Below are 17,238 nucleotides of genomic sequence, written 5' to 3'. Positions count from 1 at the left end.
TTCTGTCCATTTTTTTTATTTTTTAAAAAGATTATCCATATTTGATCATGGCACAGTCCCCAAAGAAATTTTAAGTAGGTGGGGGATTTAGATTGTGAGCTATCTGATTCTAAAGTTTGTTGCCTCCATACAGTTGAATTATAATATAATTATAATTATGACCAGCAATTCAGCAAGGGTTACATTTCCATACACCTACTCCTTACAACCCCTCTAAATGGCATTTAAGATGGTTTTTTTTATTTATTTATTTTGGGATTAGAAAAGGCCAGCGGTTTTTGGCATGATGGATAGAATAAGTATATGAACAAATAGAGATAATTAACAAACACCCATGATATGTTGCAGTGTGAAATGAGGAATGCAGAAACAGTAAATACTTGTCAATTCTGCTAGTGACTGCTGCATGCTAAGATGCAATTAGGCAAGATGTTTAGAATTTGAAGGGGCTAAGTTAGCTTCAAGAATTAAGATAGTCTTAAAGCCCTACTCAGGAATATATCTTTCTGGTAAACTCTTGACAACTGAATGTGTTCTCCAGACCTTGTGGTATGATAGTCCTTGACTCCTATAAGAGTCTGGGGCCCTATGGCTTTGTTTAAATAGCCCAAAACCCATGTACTGATGCTTAAAAATAGTGACTTTATTCTTCTCACTGATAAAATGAGAAATGGTTCTTCAGTTATTCTTAAAATATCTTGTCAGAAGTATGATTTTTTTGCGGGGGAGAGGAGTGGTTCAGGCTAGTGGAATCTATGTCTTCACATCCATTGGGTTTCAAAACAATGCATTTTACAAATGCAGATATCAATTGGAATGTTATGGTCAGAAATCAAATATTATACAGTGTTTATCCTATTCATTATTTGGGATTCATATGTGGCATCTCCAAAACTGTATTTTTAGCATTTTACTGAGCCTCTATGACTCAAGCGGTGTTAGCATGTCCGAACATATTGAAGAAACTACATTCTTGCATGGTTGAGTTGTCCAGCCTGCTAGAAGATCTCATTCAGTGACTGCTGTCTGTGATTGGAAGGTTTCGGAAGCCCAGTTTGTGATTTGATAGCCAAAGTACCGATTAAAGTCAAATATAACGTCATCAGATATCAAAAGGAAAGGTGGATGGCATCATAGTTTGCAATGGTATAAGGTACTTTATAGTCTAATTTTCTGTTGAACTTCCTACCTCTGTGACATAAGCAGTGCACATAGTATAGATTCTCCAAAACATCCTTTCATGATGTAATTTCTTTCATATAATTTCTTGGCTAATTCTGATACTGCCATCTAAATACAGCTTTTGCCATGGCATGAGTTCAAAAACTAATCTGGCACTACCCCAGAGCATCTACCAATGTTCAGAAGAAAACTGATAAGGAACCAGTCTGGGCACTTAAAACTTGCTGAAGATAAAATTTGGTTCTAAATTTCAAGTATCTGGCAATGAGATTATGATCTTATGTCCACTTAAAGTTAAAAAGAACTGAAAACGTAACTGAATTTTCTGAAGTTTTTCTAGATCCAAGTACAATGTCCTTTTTCATTGTACTTTTTGGTAGATGTGCATTCAGCTCTCTTGCAAACGAATGGGCCCAATTCCTCATTTTGCTGAGTGTTTAGCTAGTGAAATGTAGCTATATCTGTCTTTCATAAAGCCTGTAATTAAAGATGGGAAGATGGCTTGGCTCATGAGCTAGCCATTATGTGGTTACCTTCATCTTACTCGGAAGAGGGACTCGGGCATGTGGGAGCAGGGGAATGGGACAGAATAATTTCTTAATTGTGCAAGACATGGAAAAGATAGAAGAGCGATCCCTCTTGTTCAAAAGGATTTCTTACCTGAAAAATAGATAAATATGAGATGGCAACAGGCCATTGGATTTGTGAGGAGGATTGCTACAAGTCTTTCTGATGTACAAATTCCAGCTGACATTATGTATGCAGAAAAAACATGCAGTACTTGGCTCCTGCGGATTTACTAAGCCTGCTCTGAAAATATACCCATTCTAAAACTCTTACTTAAAATATGCTGCCCTGATTCAGGACAAATCAATGAAAATCAGTATTTTTATTGTTTCTTACCTTGCTAGGTGTCTCCTTCCTATGTTTTTAACATGACCTGGAGTTTGATGTACCTGCATATGCCAGGTTTTCATATGAAATAAGTTGAGATTTGAGCAGCCAAAAAAATTGCTTAGAAGCAGGTAAGCATTATTTTATAGCAGCTGCACATTAGTATGTCAGTGTCCTCAAAAAAACCCACTACTGTACAGTGGGCTACGTTTGAGATTATTTTTTGGGGTATATTTCTGTAAACAATTATACAGCTGCCTTTTCACAACAGCGAGTGTCTGATGCACAGAGGTTTAAAATAACAAAGCACACCACTCCTCTAAATTAGTAATACTACTTCACATAGATAACCCCTATTCTTAATTTTCCATATGCAATCTATACAAGCCACCAAATTAATCCACCAAAGGGGCTAATTCAGCATCCCAACTCAAGTGTCTGAGGGAACCTCCAGGTCTTTAATGCCTTATAAAAGGCTGAAAAGGTTGGGGCCATCCTGATCTCTGAATAGATGCTGTTCCACATATGTAGTGTAGCTACAATAGTTTAAAAAGCTAATTTAACAATTTAAAAGTGCATTAAGAGTAATGTTTAGATCAGCAGAAGTCTGGTGCCATTTTATTCTGCTTTCAAGTACTGCAACTTAATGGTAGTTGTGCATCGAGAGTACTTTCGGAGGAGAATGAGACGTACAGTACAAATCAAATCTAGCAAAAAAGAATCTTTAATCATTGTTACATGTTAATATTGATGTCCTCTTTCATGGCTTGTTACGATACCAATTGAATAGATGGAAGTGAGGAACGCTTAATCTCTTGTTGAAGGTAAAACAGACTAATGCATAAGCATTCAAATTTTTTAAAAAAATCATATTAACTGTTAGTGCCAATCCAATATTCATAGGTAGTAAAGAACTAATCGACTTCATGGATAAAAAAAAATACAGAAACATGATTTTTCCCATGTTAAGTCTTGAAAATCATTTGATGAAATATGGTGTTTCATCTTTGGTGTAAACAGTGGGGTTGAAGTTACTTTTCCTGTACAAACAAAAAGAACAAGTAAGCTCTTATTAGAAATGGACTTAGCACTTAAAAAGGCAAGTACTGGCAACTACGAAAATAGATCTAAGTAGATCGTGCATAAGGCTTGTTTGGAGATAAAATTTGCATTTGACAGGTAGGTATCAATGAGATCTTAATGTTTTGCAATCTGGACAGGCAAGAAAAGACAATTCTTGAATATCCGATGCAACTGATATTGATGAAAATGTATTAATTGGACAATGGATAATTGGACACTGATACAGCAGAGGGGACCTGCAGCAACTGACAAAGAGCACTTGCTGGAAAAAGGTTAGAAACCAGTTTCTGTTCTTAATGACATAAAATCTCCAGACTGAACTGCTAATAATACATTGCTCTCGTCATCAGAGTAAAGAAGAGAGAAAGAAACATTTAAAATGTTGAATGTTAAAAAGGTGGCCTTGTTTTTTCAAATGCTTTTTCAGTCAGTCAAAACAGCTGTGTTTCAGTGAGGAAAGGAGCCTGTCCCTTCAGCAACATCCAAACCAAAGCTTTTCTCTCTCCCTTTATATTTCTGCCCACTACTCCATTATGTCTCTTGCCAGATGCGTTGGCAGAATTATAGTCATGAAAAAATACACTGGTCTACCTTGAAGATGCAAATGAGGTTTTGGAAGAATTCTCTACACAGTTTAGTGCCTGAGGTAACAGCATTTTTTTCCCATTTTTTTCCAACTTTATACAGTTGCTGCTTTCCACTTTCTGGCTCTTATTCTTTTAAGAATTATTTCCATAAATCAGGGAACCCATCGGTAGGAACTCTTACCTGTCAATGTACACTCCTTAGAAAAATTTGATGCATTATAATTGCTACATACTATTGCTAGATTTATTGAATTATTATTAGCATTACAACACATGGAATTATTATATTTTTATCCTGCCTTTTTTCTTTGTAACTCAAGGCAGCAAAACACACTTAATTCTCCTGCTTTCTCTTCTCAAAAACAGATCTGTGTGGTAAATTGGGCTGAGAGAGTGATGTGATTCAAAATCACCCAGCCAGCTCTTACGCTTAAGGAAAGTCTAGAATTCACATTTAAAAAAAAAAAAAAGCCACAAACCTATGTATTCACTCAAAGCAATCCCTTGAAGTGCAAACAGTCTTACTTCTAGGTAAATGTGTCCAAAATAGCGATAAAAGTTTCGGATCATTTAAAACACGAAGAGAAAAACAAATCCTCAGTCAACAAAGAAACAAGCATTACATTTTCTGGGTCTTTCAGGAAGGAGTTCAAAAACAGTTTATCCATGCATTTTTTAAATTAATATTTGTTTAAACGTATTTTATGTTTAAGGATGTTTATGTTAAGGACAGGAAGGCCTGGAGGAACGTTGTCCATGACGTCATGATGCGTCGGACACGGCTTCATAACTAACAACAACGAATATATTTTCTCCATCTTTACGAAATGCATCAACTATTTAAAAATGTATTTTTCCCTTCCAATGAATTCATATTATTCATGGCAATTAGAAAAGGAAGGGCATGTTTTGTCATTCTGACCTGTGGTTCTAATCTACATATATCCATGGTGATTTTGGAAAAACGGGACATAAACTACACAACCCATCAATCAGTAGATAAGCTCAGCTTCATTGTTGAAGGAAGCTCAGAAAGGGACAGGTTCAAAACAACGCTTCTCCAGTTTCCCCTCTTTTTCACAATTTCGTTAAGGGGAGAAAAAACAACAGGATGGCATCCTTCAGAGTACTGCATCCCTAGGGATGCTGCAGTCTGGCTGCGGGCAGTGGGGCAGATCGCTTTGGGGAGGGGAGGCCGGGCTTCCCCTTGCTAAAGGCTTACTTAGGTACAGGCAGGGCTTCCCATTGCTTCAGATCTCCACCATCCGCAGCGGGGTGACAATTATTGAAGTCATGTAAGCCAACCCCACTGTCTGTGATCTGTTCACTGCAGCCGAGGCTGAGCAGGTCTACTAACATCCTGACTCCTGCTCAGAACTCGAGTGAAGCCCGCTTGGCAGGGAGAGTGAAAATGGGCCTGAGGGTCAGCTACCTTGGGATGTGACTCAGATTAAGAGTTGGAAGGAACCTTGTAGGTCATCTAGTCCAACCCCCTGCCCAAGCTGGAGACCCTACACCATTTCTGACAAATGGCAATTCAATCTCTTCTTGAAAGCTTCCAGTGATGAAGCTCCCACAACTTCCAAAGGCAACTTCTGTTCCATTGGTTGATTGTTCTCACTGTCAGAAAATTTCTTATTTCTAGGTTGAATCTCTCCTTGATCGGTTTCCATCCATTATTCCTCGTCTGGCCTTCAGGTGCCTTGGAAAATAGGTTGACCCCTTCCTCTCTGTGGGAGCCCCTGAAATATTGGAACACTGCTATCATGTCTCCCCTGGTCCTTCTCTTCACTAGACTAGCCCATGCCCAGTTCCTGCAAGCATTCATCGTATGTTTTACCCTCCAGTCCCCTAAACTCTTCTCTGCACTCTTTCTAGAGTCTCAACATCTTTTTTATAGTCTGGTGACCATGTGAAAACACTGCTCTATGTTGTCCCAAGTGGAAACACTACTCTATGTTATTTAGTGTTGAATAATACTAATACGTCACAGCTCCCTGCTTAGTAGAGATTCATCTTCCCGGCGGTCCGCTCGTCATTCGGAAACGCTACCTCTTTGCCTTAGATCAGTGTTTCTCAACCTTGGAAGCTTGAAGATGGGTGGACTTCAACTCCCAGAATCCCCCAGCCAGCGCTGCTGGCTGGGGGATATTGGGAGTTGAAGTCCACCCATCTTCAAGCTTCCAAGGTTGAGAAGCACTGCCTTAGATCAAACGCTCCGCCCGAGTCTTTCCGAAAATTTCCGATAGCTAACGGATGCGTCCGAGAACCGGATACGGAAAAAGACGACCGCATCCGGAAGAAGACGAGCGAAGTTCGGCCATTCAAATCCCACGAAGACTTCGAAGCCGAATCGGGCGAGAAGCCATCATGGCGGACAAAATTGCGCAGCTCCGGGCGGATGGGATCCAGAAGCGGTTGGTGCAGGAAGGCCGGGGACCGACGCCTGATTACCAAGACGGTACCAAGGTGAAAAAGATCGTGCGCTATTTTTTTCGGGAGTTAACGGAACCGGACCGAAAAACGCGCATGCGCCATTAGGAGGGGGAAAAAATTTGGATTAAAGTGCGCATGCGCAATAGGTTGTAGACCTGGGCGAGTGGAGACAGGAGGCCGCGTGAGCGAAAGGGAACGATGCTCATTTGTCTCCATTCATTCCTTTGCTTCTGCTCTAGTTTACGTCTCTACGTCAATAGGTTGCTCTCGTTCCCACTTTATACACTGATAAATCTGATCAGCTATCCGTGTCATTAAGCGAGAATAGCTAGTGGTTAGTAAGAATAATAATTCACCCCATTGAGAGGATACAAAATAGGGGAAATCTGGGTTTAGCAAGGGGGAAGTCACCTACTCTAGGTAGAAATGGAGAGTCTGCAGTCCCCTCGATGTTGCTGGACAATTCCAGCATCCCTGACCAATGACCCTGCCGGACGGACCTGGCTAGTTTTACAAAATTAGGAAGGTCACAGGTGGCTCTGCACTAGAAGGCTGCCACTGCTGATTTTAGGAGAGATTTTCAGAGGAGATGACATTTGGCTGATCTTGACTGGGTTTGGTTGCTAAGCTTCATTGGGCCTGGTTAGTGTTGGGGCAAAAGACCCAGAGAGAGGATCAGAAGTCTAGACCAATATTGCTTAACTTTGGTAGCCTGAAGATGCGTGGACTTCAACTCCCAGAATTCCTCAGCCACCTTTGCTGGTTGGGGAATTCTGGGAGTTGAAATTCATACATCTTCAAGATGCCCAGGTTGAAAAATATTGCCCTAGTTCAAATTGGCAAGTAAAAAGAAAAAAAAAAACTGGAAAAAATTAGCAGCGAGCCAGTTTTGTCTCAGGGCCAAGAAAATGATGGCTCAAGGATCAACCTCTGTTCAAAAGCACCTTTACTTTTGGAGAGTTTTTTGTTGTTAATTAGCTTCCGTTTAGTTTCTTCTTTGCATGCACATCTAAGTAACTGAAACCCAGGCTGACAAACTAACCTAAAGATTAGAAACAGTTTGGGGGAAAGTATGCATGGAGCTGTCCTCTTACATATCGAATTGAACTATTTCTACCACACAGTGGCTTATGTTTGCCCCAATGTTGGGATTTTCAGAGGGTAGGAATCAATGGCATTGGCTGTCGGGAAGGTGACTCCCACTGAAGTTTTTTTGCACCACTTTCAAGGTAGTGTGTTTTTCAACTCCAGAGATGCAAGTAGGTAGCCCAGTCAACCAGCTGGGCTTCTTTCCATTTGACACATGCTTGTGTGCCACTTGCGCTCAGCCACTTCAGTCCATTTCTTCATAGCAGTACATCAGTCCTTTTTAAAATCGCTGTTAGTTGCTTTTCAGGAAATGCTGTCTTATGGTTCCAAAGTTGGAACAGATGTGGGTATGCATGCCATACTTGTTGCCACTTCCTTAAAGAAGCCACCTCTTTTCCAAGGTTAGTACAGTAGCCAAGTGATCAAAGAAAACTGCACGTTTGAGTTAAACAGGTTATAACGGTGCTTCGGAGTAGGCATGGATACACTGCCTCAGTAATCTGCCAGTGTACGCATATCCTTGAAGGCTATCAGGAGAACTCAGGAGAAGTTAGATTCTTAAAGAAGGTATTGGCTGAAAGGTATTGCAAAATTATGCGTGCTCTGAAATATTTTTTCAGCTTGGGAGCTAAAGCATTGCACAATCCCAATAGTGTTTTCACTTTCACTAAATGATCTGTGTCTTTCTGATGTGGACAATGTTATATTAAGACGACATCATTGAACTCCGTACTGCAAATGAGTTAAAATATCTGATATGCAGGTAGTCCTTGACTTAGTGACTCTAATTGAGGCTGAAATTATGGTTATAAATCAAGGCATGTGATTGGATTTGAAATTACAACCTTTTTTTTTTAGATAGTTATTAAGTGACTGCCATGGTCATTAATCCATTTTCTCCAATGGGCATTTTTTGCCAGAAACAAACAATAAATGCCAGAAACCAGCAAAAAAATGTTGCAATCTGTTGGTAAAGGTAAGCCAAATGTCAAGTACCCAAAATGCTATCACATGACCATCATACTTTAGAAAATGGTTTGTAAATAGCTGGGCAGGTCCATCATAACTTCAAATGGTTGTTATGCAAATGGTCATAAGTCAAGGACTACCTGCAGTCTGTTCTGGTAGGTTGGTGAGGTGACCTACTCACTTGCTCTGCTTCTGGTTCTCTTCAGGTTACTTTCCACTACTGCACCATGCTTTGCAGTTCAGATCAGAAAGTACTAGATGACAGTCGTACCCGGGACAAGCCTATGGAGCTGATCTTCGGCAAGAAATTCAAGCTGCCTGTCTGGGAAACCATCTTGCACAGCATGCAGGAGGGAGAGGTGGCTGAATTCTTGTGTGACACAAAGGTATTTCTCATGCCTATTTGGGGGAGGATTCATACAATCCTACAATGTAAGGTTGGAGTTAAAAAACAACAACAACCCTGGAAGATCATTTCAGTATATGATCACAGCAGTGAGATTACTGTAGTCAGATTTTGCTGAACTGGATAGTTGGCTTTGATGAGAAAACAGACATACCTACTTTTATTATTGACGAAAAGCCTGTTTTTTATACTTCGCATAAAAATGAACTTGCGACATGATGATGATGATTAGACAGGGTAGATTATAGAAAGAAAAGTAACATGATGTAACTTCAGAGGAAGGTCAAAATATATTTGTACTTATAACCGCTGTGAAGAATATTGAAAGCCGTTCCTTTGTATCTTTTTTCTTTCCTGTTTCCCCATCCCCCCTTTCTTTGCACTTGTTTTTCCTTTTCTTATTTCTTGGTCTTTTCTTACTATTCATCAGTTTGTGTTGGCTTTTACCTTCCTGTTTAAGTTTTAATTAAAAAAATATACTTACAATATGAGGTTGAGGGTGTCTTGGAGATCAGAGGTGGGTTTCAGCAGGTTCTGACCAGTTCTGGAGAAAATTCTGACTGGCCCTGCCCCCATCTATTCTCTGCCTCCCAAGTCCCAGCTGATCGGGAGGAAATGGGGATTTTGCAATAACCTTCCCCTGGAGTAGGGTGGGAATGGAGATTTTACAGTATCCTTCCCCTGCCATGCCCACCAAGCCATGCCACGCCCACCAAGCCATGCTCACAGAACTGGGAGTAAAAAAAAAAGTCATGTGATAGCATTGAAATCCACCACTGTTGGAGATCATTTAGCCTAACTCTCTGACTATGCCAGAATCCATACTTCAGCATCACAGACAGATAGCCATCTCAACACTCCAGGAGAAGAAATTCCATTGTGCCCTTGATAATCTGTGCCACTATTAAACCATGCTGTTAGAAACATTTTCTTGATGCTCAACTGAAATCTTCTTTATAATTTAAATATATTCTTTCTTATTCTGAAACAGGTCTAAACAACTTTGCCCTATTTTCTGCAGGAGGATCTTTTAGACATTTGGAGACAGATATCAAGTTCCCCCATTATTTCCTCTGAACTAAACATGTCCACCACCTCAAACGGTTCCTCATAAATTTCTTCTTGTAGGCCATTTTTCATCTTGGCTTGTTTTCTTATGGATACCCTTGTTTGCCAGGGACCTCTCTAAAACCCACTGCCCCAGATTTGATTCACTATATTAGGTTTGGTCTGATTAATACAGAATTAAGAGTAGCAATGACTTTTGTGTTATATGTAGAGTGTACATCTTTGTCCCCTTCAGAGTAAAATGATGTAAAATGTATCTATGCAACTTTGCCACTTACCAATTAAACTTATACAAAAGAAAGCAACAAGTTCTTCAGCCTGAATGGTGTGCATGGAATTACAGTTTTGCAGTGTACAACATTATTGAGCATCAGAAGTAGGAAAAAGGTCCTACCCAAATTCTTCTATTGTGGCTCAAATATAAAGATGTTGATCTAGTATTGATTCTGGAATGAGTAAAAAAATACTTGGTTTCCTTCTTTTATAACGTGCCCACGTCATTCATTTTTCCGAATTGGGAAAATGCATTTATTCCCTCTTGCCTGTGCCATTTTTCTCCCCCTCTCCTGCTTCTCCAGCATGTGGTCTTATATCCGATGGTGTCCAAGAGCCTGAGGAACATTGCAGTTGGGAAAGATCCTCTGGAGGGACAACGACATTGCTGTGGCATTGCCCAGATGCACGAGCATCATTCGCTGGGTTATTCAGACCTTGATGAGCTCCAGCAGAACCCTCAGCCCCTCATCTTTGCCTTTGAAGTGCTCAAGGTGAGGGGAAAGGAAAGGTGAGGTCCTCTGGGCTAGGCAGACTCAAGAACGGCGATTGGGCTTCACATGTGTGGAGCCTCTTACTTACTTGAGTATATGGCTCCACAAAGCAAGGAGAAAATAGATGCCTTCGGATAGAAGTTGGGAATGGTTTTTGCCCCATTACACATTACACATGAGATAACTCTGCCATCGTTTTAGCAGGTCTTATTTTCAGGGGAAAGACAGCATGCTTTTTGCTATCCCACTGAGGGAAAGAAGCTGTTTGAAGTAATGCAAGTCTTTCTTTTCCCTCTTATCCCACGTCAACTTTTTCAGCTTTGAGACACCTTTTCAATTATTCTACTCATTCGTTAGATACATATATATCTCACCTTTCCTCCAGGAGTCAAGGCAGCATGCACAGGACCTCCACTTCCCGTTTTTCCCTACAATAACTTCCTTGTGAGATAGATTGGGAAGGCCAAAGGTTTACTCAGGGAGCTTCTATGGCTGAAAAGGGCCTTAAATCCAGGTCTCCTCAGTGCTTTTCTCAACCCATTGCATTAGTTCTCTTCCAAGGCCTTAGAGCCTGGGGTGACCAAAGCAGGCTGGCTCTTAAGGGCCCTGCTTTCTCTAGCACCGTCATGTAACCATGCTTGTTGCCTTGTGCCACACCAGGTGGAAAGGCCGGGAACGTACCGACAGGATCCGTGGGCTATGTCAGATGAGGAGAAGATGAAGGCTGTGCCCCTGATCCACCAGGAGGGCAATGAGCTCTACAAGGAAGGCAAAGTGCAAGAAGCGGCTTCCAAGTACTATGATGCAATTGCTTGCCTTAAGAACCTGCAAATGAAGGTGAGTGATGATGTGGCTCCCCGGGGGTTGGAGGTAAGGTTAGGATTAGGGGTTTCATTTGTATAACAGTCAGGGCAGCAAATGCCAAATCAGGGAGGGATTTCCACCCTAGATTAAGCAGAACTCCTAACTCATTTCATTGTGCAGGTACAAATGTAGTCAGGTCACTTTCATAAAACTCGGCCTGGCCAGAACAATCTTTGCCCTTGATTGAACAGTCTATGAATGAGATTTCTTCTGTTTGGTCCATGGGTTTCTGGCTATTCAACATTGGTTTTATTGCGCCTGAAACGGGGGTAGGAGTAGTGCTGTGCCTTCAGGTGTATCGTTTGGGGGTCACCAAGTTTTCTTTCCTATCTAAGTTTATAAAGATCATTCAATTTTTTAAAAATGCAAAGGAAACTGGTATTCTACAAAATTAAATTTCCCATTGTTGTCAGGCAACAAGACCTTTGGACCCAAACAAAGACTTCTTGGGATTGGAGCTAATTTGCTAATTCCTGGACACCGAAATGTATTTGCTACCAGAAAATTTTCTTTTGGCAGCCTTGTTGTGAATGCATGTAATCACATACAGTATTCTCCAAATTCCAGGTGTGCCCTCATCTGAAAAAAATGTGCCTACATGCTGTCCCACTTTGCGCATACTCACACCAATAAAGAGGATCCCTGCTAAACCATTGGAACCATTTTTGCTCAGCTACTCTGGGGCACTCCTGGCTCAGTTCCAATTGGAGAGAGGGATTGTATCCTCCAAATAATCCTATCAAAGCAATATCATTCTTCCTCACTCATGCAGCACCGTGACAGGATCTGACAAGCAGCCAGAATGCCTTCTGTAACATAATTTGTCAAGAAGGCACAATTTCTCTCTTCATCAGAACGCACACATGAAAAGGCTCCTGAGTCAGCATTAACATGATGCTAGCAGACTGGTGTGCAAACATGAAATCTGCAGTGTGTTTTTTCCTCTTCCCTGGCTTACATTTTCCCTGTAGAAATTGGCATTTGAAATTTTCTTCCATCATTCCATTGCAAGATGTGATGGAATCCTTGTTAAAAAAAGACAGGCTGTTTTGTGTGGAAAAGGTTCAGGTTCTCCCTCCTATTTACCATCTTTTACATTTTCCTAAGGGCTTGACCACAGGGTCTACGACAACTCGCCACAGCCAATTCACCACGGAACAACTCGTCATGGCCAACTTTCTTCAGGACAACTCGCCATACGACAAGACTTACACTAATATCAAAGGAATAGTGGAATAGACTCATGATGCCAAAGGCAGGGCAAAATGGAACGTGAATGAAAAAAATTAAAATATTTTTAAAATTATTTTAAATAATTAAATTGAATTGCTGAATTCTCCCGCATCCAATGGTGAGTTGTCCTGCGGTGAGTTGGCCATGGCGAATTGGATGTGGCGAGTTGGCCACGGTAAGTTGGCTGCAGCAAGTTGTCTGTTCTGCTGGCTGCGTGTGGATTTGACCTTGCTGCCACCACAAGAAATTTTGTCCCAGGCCAGCCCACAAGGGTTCTGGCCTGTGGGCAGAGGTTGCTACAATTGACCCCCGCTCTGTTCCCTTTCTCTTGTTCCATGCCATAGGAGCAGCCAGGATCTCCCGACTGGATCCAGCTGGACCAACAGATCACTCCTTTATTGTTGAATTACTGTCAGTGTAAACTGCTGAATGAGGAGTACTATGAAGTGCTGGATCACTGCTCCTCTATTCTCAACAAGTATGAAGGTAAGGAGACGTGTGAGCTACCGAAGAGCCACGATGAGTTTGAAAGATAGAGAAATCTAAAGCATGGCTGTCTAATGGGGAGGAGAAACATCAAGGCTGAAACTAGAGCTTCAGGGGTCCTTGGCGTCAGAGGCCATGTATCCTGCCTAGCTTACTGAAATGGCCACTTCCTCCACAGATAACGTCAAAGCCTACTTCAAGAGAGCCAAGGCTCATGCAGCCGTCTGGAACTCAGCTGAGGCTCAGGCTGATTTTGCCAAGGTTTTGCAGCTGGATCCATCGCTGACCCCAGTGGTGACCCGGGAGCTGCGCAACTTGGAGACCCGCCTGCGTGCGAAAGAGGACGAGGATAAGATCCGTTTCAAAGGCATCTTCTCCCAGTAGTCCTTGGACCGGTTGCTGATGCTCTTGCTCAGGACAGCTCTGGCTTTATATCTGAGCCTGTCCGGGGAGAAGTTGTGTAAATGTGATGTGTGGCTCCTTGTCAGGCTTATCCCCACCCTCCACACCAACCTTGGAGGGAGCCAGCTTTTCTTGCCAACAGAGTTTGTACTCTCCGTGCCAATAGCACTGCCAGGATTAGATATGGCAAGAAAGCATTTCAGATTCTCCAAGCCAAAGCAGGGTGGAAAGCATGCCCAGAAATGTATCTGCCACTTAGGTGGGAGCCTATCTTTCGCCTGTAATTGATTTTATTCTCCTGTTTTGCCACACATGGTGCCTTTTGGTCATCTGAGCACAAGGAAGGAAAGTTACTTTCTTGGGCTGATGTCTTAAGAAAGGGCTGGCAGAAGCTCTGGCTGAAGGGTTTGCTTTTGAACCGAGGCTTCTTTTCCATCTCCAAATCTCCTTTCGGCTGTTTGAGGAAAGGCTGAGCATAGGAGCATCTGATCTCTAGAAACAGCAGCGGCTTCCACATCTGTGGATGTGGGCAAGAGAAAAGGGGATGCCAGTAACGACAAGTCTGAGAGGCTCTTGAATATCATCCCTGCTCCCTCTTGAGAATCATGCAAAACACACACACACAATCTGTTAGGCGCGCTTTCCCCAATCTTTGCTGCTCCTTGAATATATATAGGATTATACCCAGTAATGTCCTACCTACAACTTTGCTGTCTAAAAGAAGCATAGCGAGCATCTCTGTTGCAGGTTAAGAAGGGAAAAGCAAAACATATCTTGAGAGAAAGGCAGGAACTCATGTCTGCTGTAGTGACGTGGCTGTGCTGGCAAACTCCTCAGTCCAGCCCTGGGGAAGGAATCCCATGCCGAGTTGAAGAGATGTGTATTGTCGCTTCCCAGCCTTGGATTGGTGGAGCTGCTGTAGTTTGCCTGCCAAGGGACTTTTGAGTTCCTACCCAACACTACTTAGGTTTGATATATAAGAGAGAGAGAGAGACCCAGTGGACGTGGCTCCCTATTTAAAATAGGATGAAATATTTCCTTCCTTCTCTCTTGTAGAAGTTATAGGAGCAAAGGTGATGATAGCTGGCCTATCTCATCTACGTATTGGAGTAGTGTGCTGTACTCCACCCTCTCAATAGTTTTCGACTGCTTTAGAAATCACCACCATAAAACCATCACTTCTTGAATGCCAACTTTCCTCCCTTAGTAGCAGTTACTGGCAAAGGGGTCCCTGGACTTAGGTTCTGCGGCCACTCCTTGTTCAAAATGTGCCTGTTCTGAGTTTTGTTCTTGAGCAGACCGAGAAGGGGAGATGGGTGTGCAATCCCGAGCTGTTCCCCCCCCCCTTTTTACAGAAACCAGCCTCAGCTTGGGCTGTGGAGTGGTGGTTGTCAGTGCCTCCCTCCAGAAGGAAAACTCTAGCTGAGTTTCCCCAGGGTGTGTTGTGAGTGCTGTGTATTGGAGGAATTGTATAGGGATTACCTTGCCAGAGTTGGACAAGAAAATCCTGACTACTACAAACTGGAGCTTCACTATTGATTGTCTTGCTTTTGATGGTGCAGAGTAGTGGCTGAGAGCGAAGGCCCCACCTAGGAGCTAGACTTCCCAGTCCACTCCCCATTCCCAAGTCATGAAGAATAGTAGTCATTTGCTGTTGCTGCTGGGAGTGGGATGGGGGTATCTTTCAACCCCTCTCACAAAGTTTCTTGGCAGCTTTCCAATCTAAGATCAAGGACCTGGTTAGTGTGTTTGTATCCACGTGTCTCTGTGTGTGTCTTAGCTATTGATCGCAGCCAGGAGACAGGGTGAAAAATGTTCCTTCATAAGACCAGAACAAGGAACACGTCTGGTGAATGCAGCTTTCCATATTTGGGAACTCGAGCTGAGTTTTGGGCTGCCTTTGGGAAGCATAGCCTGAGGACCTAAATAAAGCTGAGTTATATAGAGCAGGAGAATATTTCTTTTTTTCTTTCTTTCCTGTGGTGGATGAGACTGAGAATTGTTTCCTACTGGACAGGACAGGGATGTTTCCTTCCATCCTGCCTCCTCAAAATTTCTATTGCCAAAGTTGCCTGAGAACCTCTCCAGATTTAGCTATAGACCTGTAGCTGATAGTTCACCAATTTTACTGCTTAGATTGTTCATCACCACCTTTTAAGGGCCATGAATTAGATCTAGTCTCTGTATTTCTCTCACTAAATTGCAGTGGGTTTCATGAATTACTTTTTTATTTCAAGAGGCCTCCCCCGAGTTCAAATAAACTAATCTCAATCCAATCCATGACTCCTCGGAAGAAAATACACCTGGTTTCCCTGTGTATTTCCCAAATGTTGGTAAAGCTGTGCATTTGTATAGCTAGAGCTGCTCTCCAGATGTTAGTTCTTGGCTGCTATTTGCTGTGCCTTCTTTTGTGAGCTCTTGTAGAATAAAAATATGCTTTTGATAGCTTCTAGACCAGAGTTGCCTGGTGATGACAACGATGATGAAATTTATGGGTGCATCTTCAGCACCCATAAAGGATGGCCAGTGATGGAAATGAGAACCCATTACTAAAGGGTTTTGTGATGCAAAGCCTCCATGTGCTGACAGAAGGCAACATGTAACACAGTTCAAATAAAAAAAAAAGTATTTTCCTCTCAGATATTATCTGTGTGGCTTCTTTAAAGTGTGGCTTTAACAGGACGGTACAGCTTTCCACTGATTTGTGTTGCTTGATAGTGTTGCCATTAGCAAAGGCACCTTCCTCTTCCACAGGCCTGTCTTTCTGCCTGCACATCCCTGAATCAGTAGCTGTCTTTCAGGGAAAATGAGAGGCAACCAAATTAGGAGTATATGCATCTATACCGTACAGCGTGTTTTTTTGTGCCTTGCATGCCTTGTGAACTTGTTCCCCTTTGTTTAGCCTGGGCCCGTGTCTCCAGGTCAGAATTAGAGCAGAGAAAGTGGAAAAGACCATCATGAGGTGCATACACCTCATTGATCTTGCAGCCTTGTCATTCATTACTGTGATTTAACGGATTACAGTTTAGAGTTCTGTACAAAAAATGTTAGTGGAAATAGAAGCTTGAAATATTTGCTTATCTTAGGACCCGTTTTATCTACTTTGCTTTGAGCTGCTACTGAGAAGAGCATTCATAATACTCTAAGAACTTACGAAAAGGTATTTTTAAAAAGTTGAACTATAAATAGAGCAGTTTAATTGGATGAGGCCAGATCACATAAGGCTGATCTGTTCAGTAGTTTAGATAGGGTTAAGCAAATCCTATGGGAAATCAACAAAATTATAACATTTTAAGGAAGCATGTGTGAATTAGTCTTCCCCGGAAGCGATTTTTTAAAAATTATCAAAACATGGTCCAGGGAGAGCTGTTTTAATATCCTCAGTCAAATCCTGATCATTAGAATTAGGTGTAATAAATGTTTCGGAGTTTCTAAAAAGCAATGTTGATTATGATTGGGGGGGGGGGGGGAAATCATAAGAAACGAAGTATTTCATTGCTTCAAACCAAGTCTTTAAACAAAACAAAAAAGAAAACCCCTAAAGGAAAATAATTATGCAATCAATAATTTATTAAACCTCCGTTTTGTAAAGCCAGTTACAAATTAAACAAAGAAGTGCAGAAATAAATCTGCAATACAATTAATGTCTGTTACATTCCCAATTGGGTTTCAGCTGCCTGCAGCAACCCGTGAGCCAGGATATAGCAGTACAGTAGTATTGCAGGTTCAAGGGAGCAGAGGACTATATCATGGAGACTGAAATCCAGGCTTC

General features: G+C 41.9%; 1 protein-coding gene across 2 annotated transcripts; it reads left to right on the top strand.

Annotated features, from left to right (window-relative positions):
- Positions 1-6,067: 6,067 nt before the first annotated feature.
- Positions 6,068-16,105, top strand: AIP (AHR interacting HSP90 co-chaperone). Of its 2 annotated transcripts, none has more exons than XM_070956869.1 (6): positions 6,068-6,215; positions 8,447-8,626; positions 10,293-10,481; positions 11,142-11,318; positions 12,923-13,064; positions 13,243-16,105. In XM_070956869.1, the coding sequence occupies exons 1-6, from the start codon at positions 6,117-6,119 to the stop codon at positions 13,446-13,448; spliced, it is 993 nt and encodes a 330-aa protein (XP_070812970.1). In that variant the 5' UTR covers positions 6,068-6,116; the 3' UTR covers positions 13,449-16,105. The 2 variants fall into 2 exon arrangements, with proteins under 2 accessions (XP_070812970.1, XP_070812978.1); XM_070956877.1 differs by lacking the exon at positions 6,068-6,215 and adding an exon at positions 7,087-7,672.
- Positions 16,106-17,238: the final 1,133 nt, after the last annotated feature.

Source organism: Pituophis catenifer, unplaced genomic scaffold, assembly GCF_029215685.1.
Source record: "Pituophis catenifer annectens isolate HBS135680 unplaced genomic scaffold, rPitCat1.0.hap2 SCAF_1, whole genome shotgun sequence".
Taxonomy (NCBI): Eukaryota; Metazoa; Chordata; class Lepidosauria; order Squamata; family Colubridae; genus Pituophis; species Pituophis catenifer.
The sequence above is the reverse complement of the archived record's forward strand: the minus strand, read 5'-3'. Positions and strand labels throughout refer to the sequence as shown.

What these genes read in the sequence shown, in the direction of transcription:
- AIP (XM_070956869.1), top strand. Translation starts at nt 6,117, where the DNA reads ATGGCGGACAAAATTGCGCAGCTCCGGGCGGATGGGATCCAGAAGCGG. An exon ending in ATTACCAAGACGGTACCAAG is followed by an intron (nt 6,216 to 8,446) that starts GTGAAAAAGATC and finishes GGTTCTCTTCAG; the next exon opens with GTTACTTTCCACTACTGCAC. An exon ending in TTAAGAACCTGCAAATGAAG is followed by an intron (nt 11,319 to 12,922) that starts GTGAGTGATGAT and finishes TCCATGCCATAG; the next exon opens with GAGCAGCCAGGATCTCCCGA.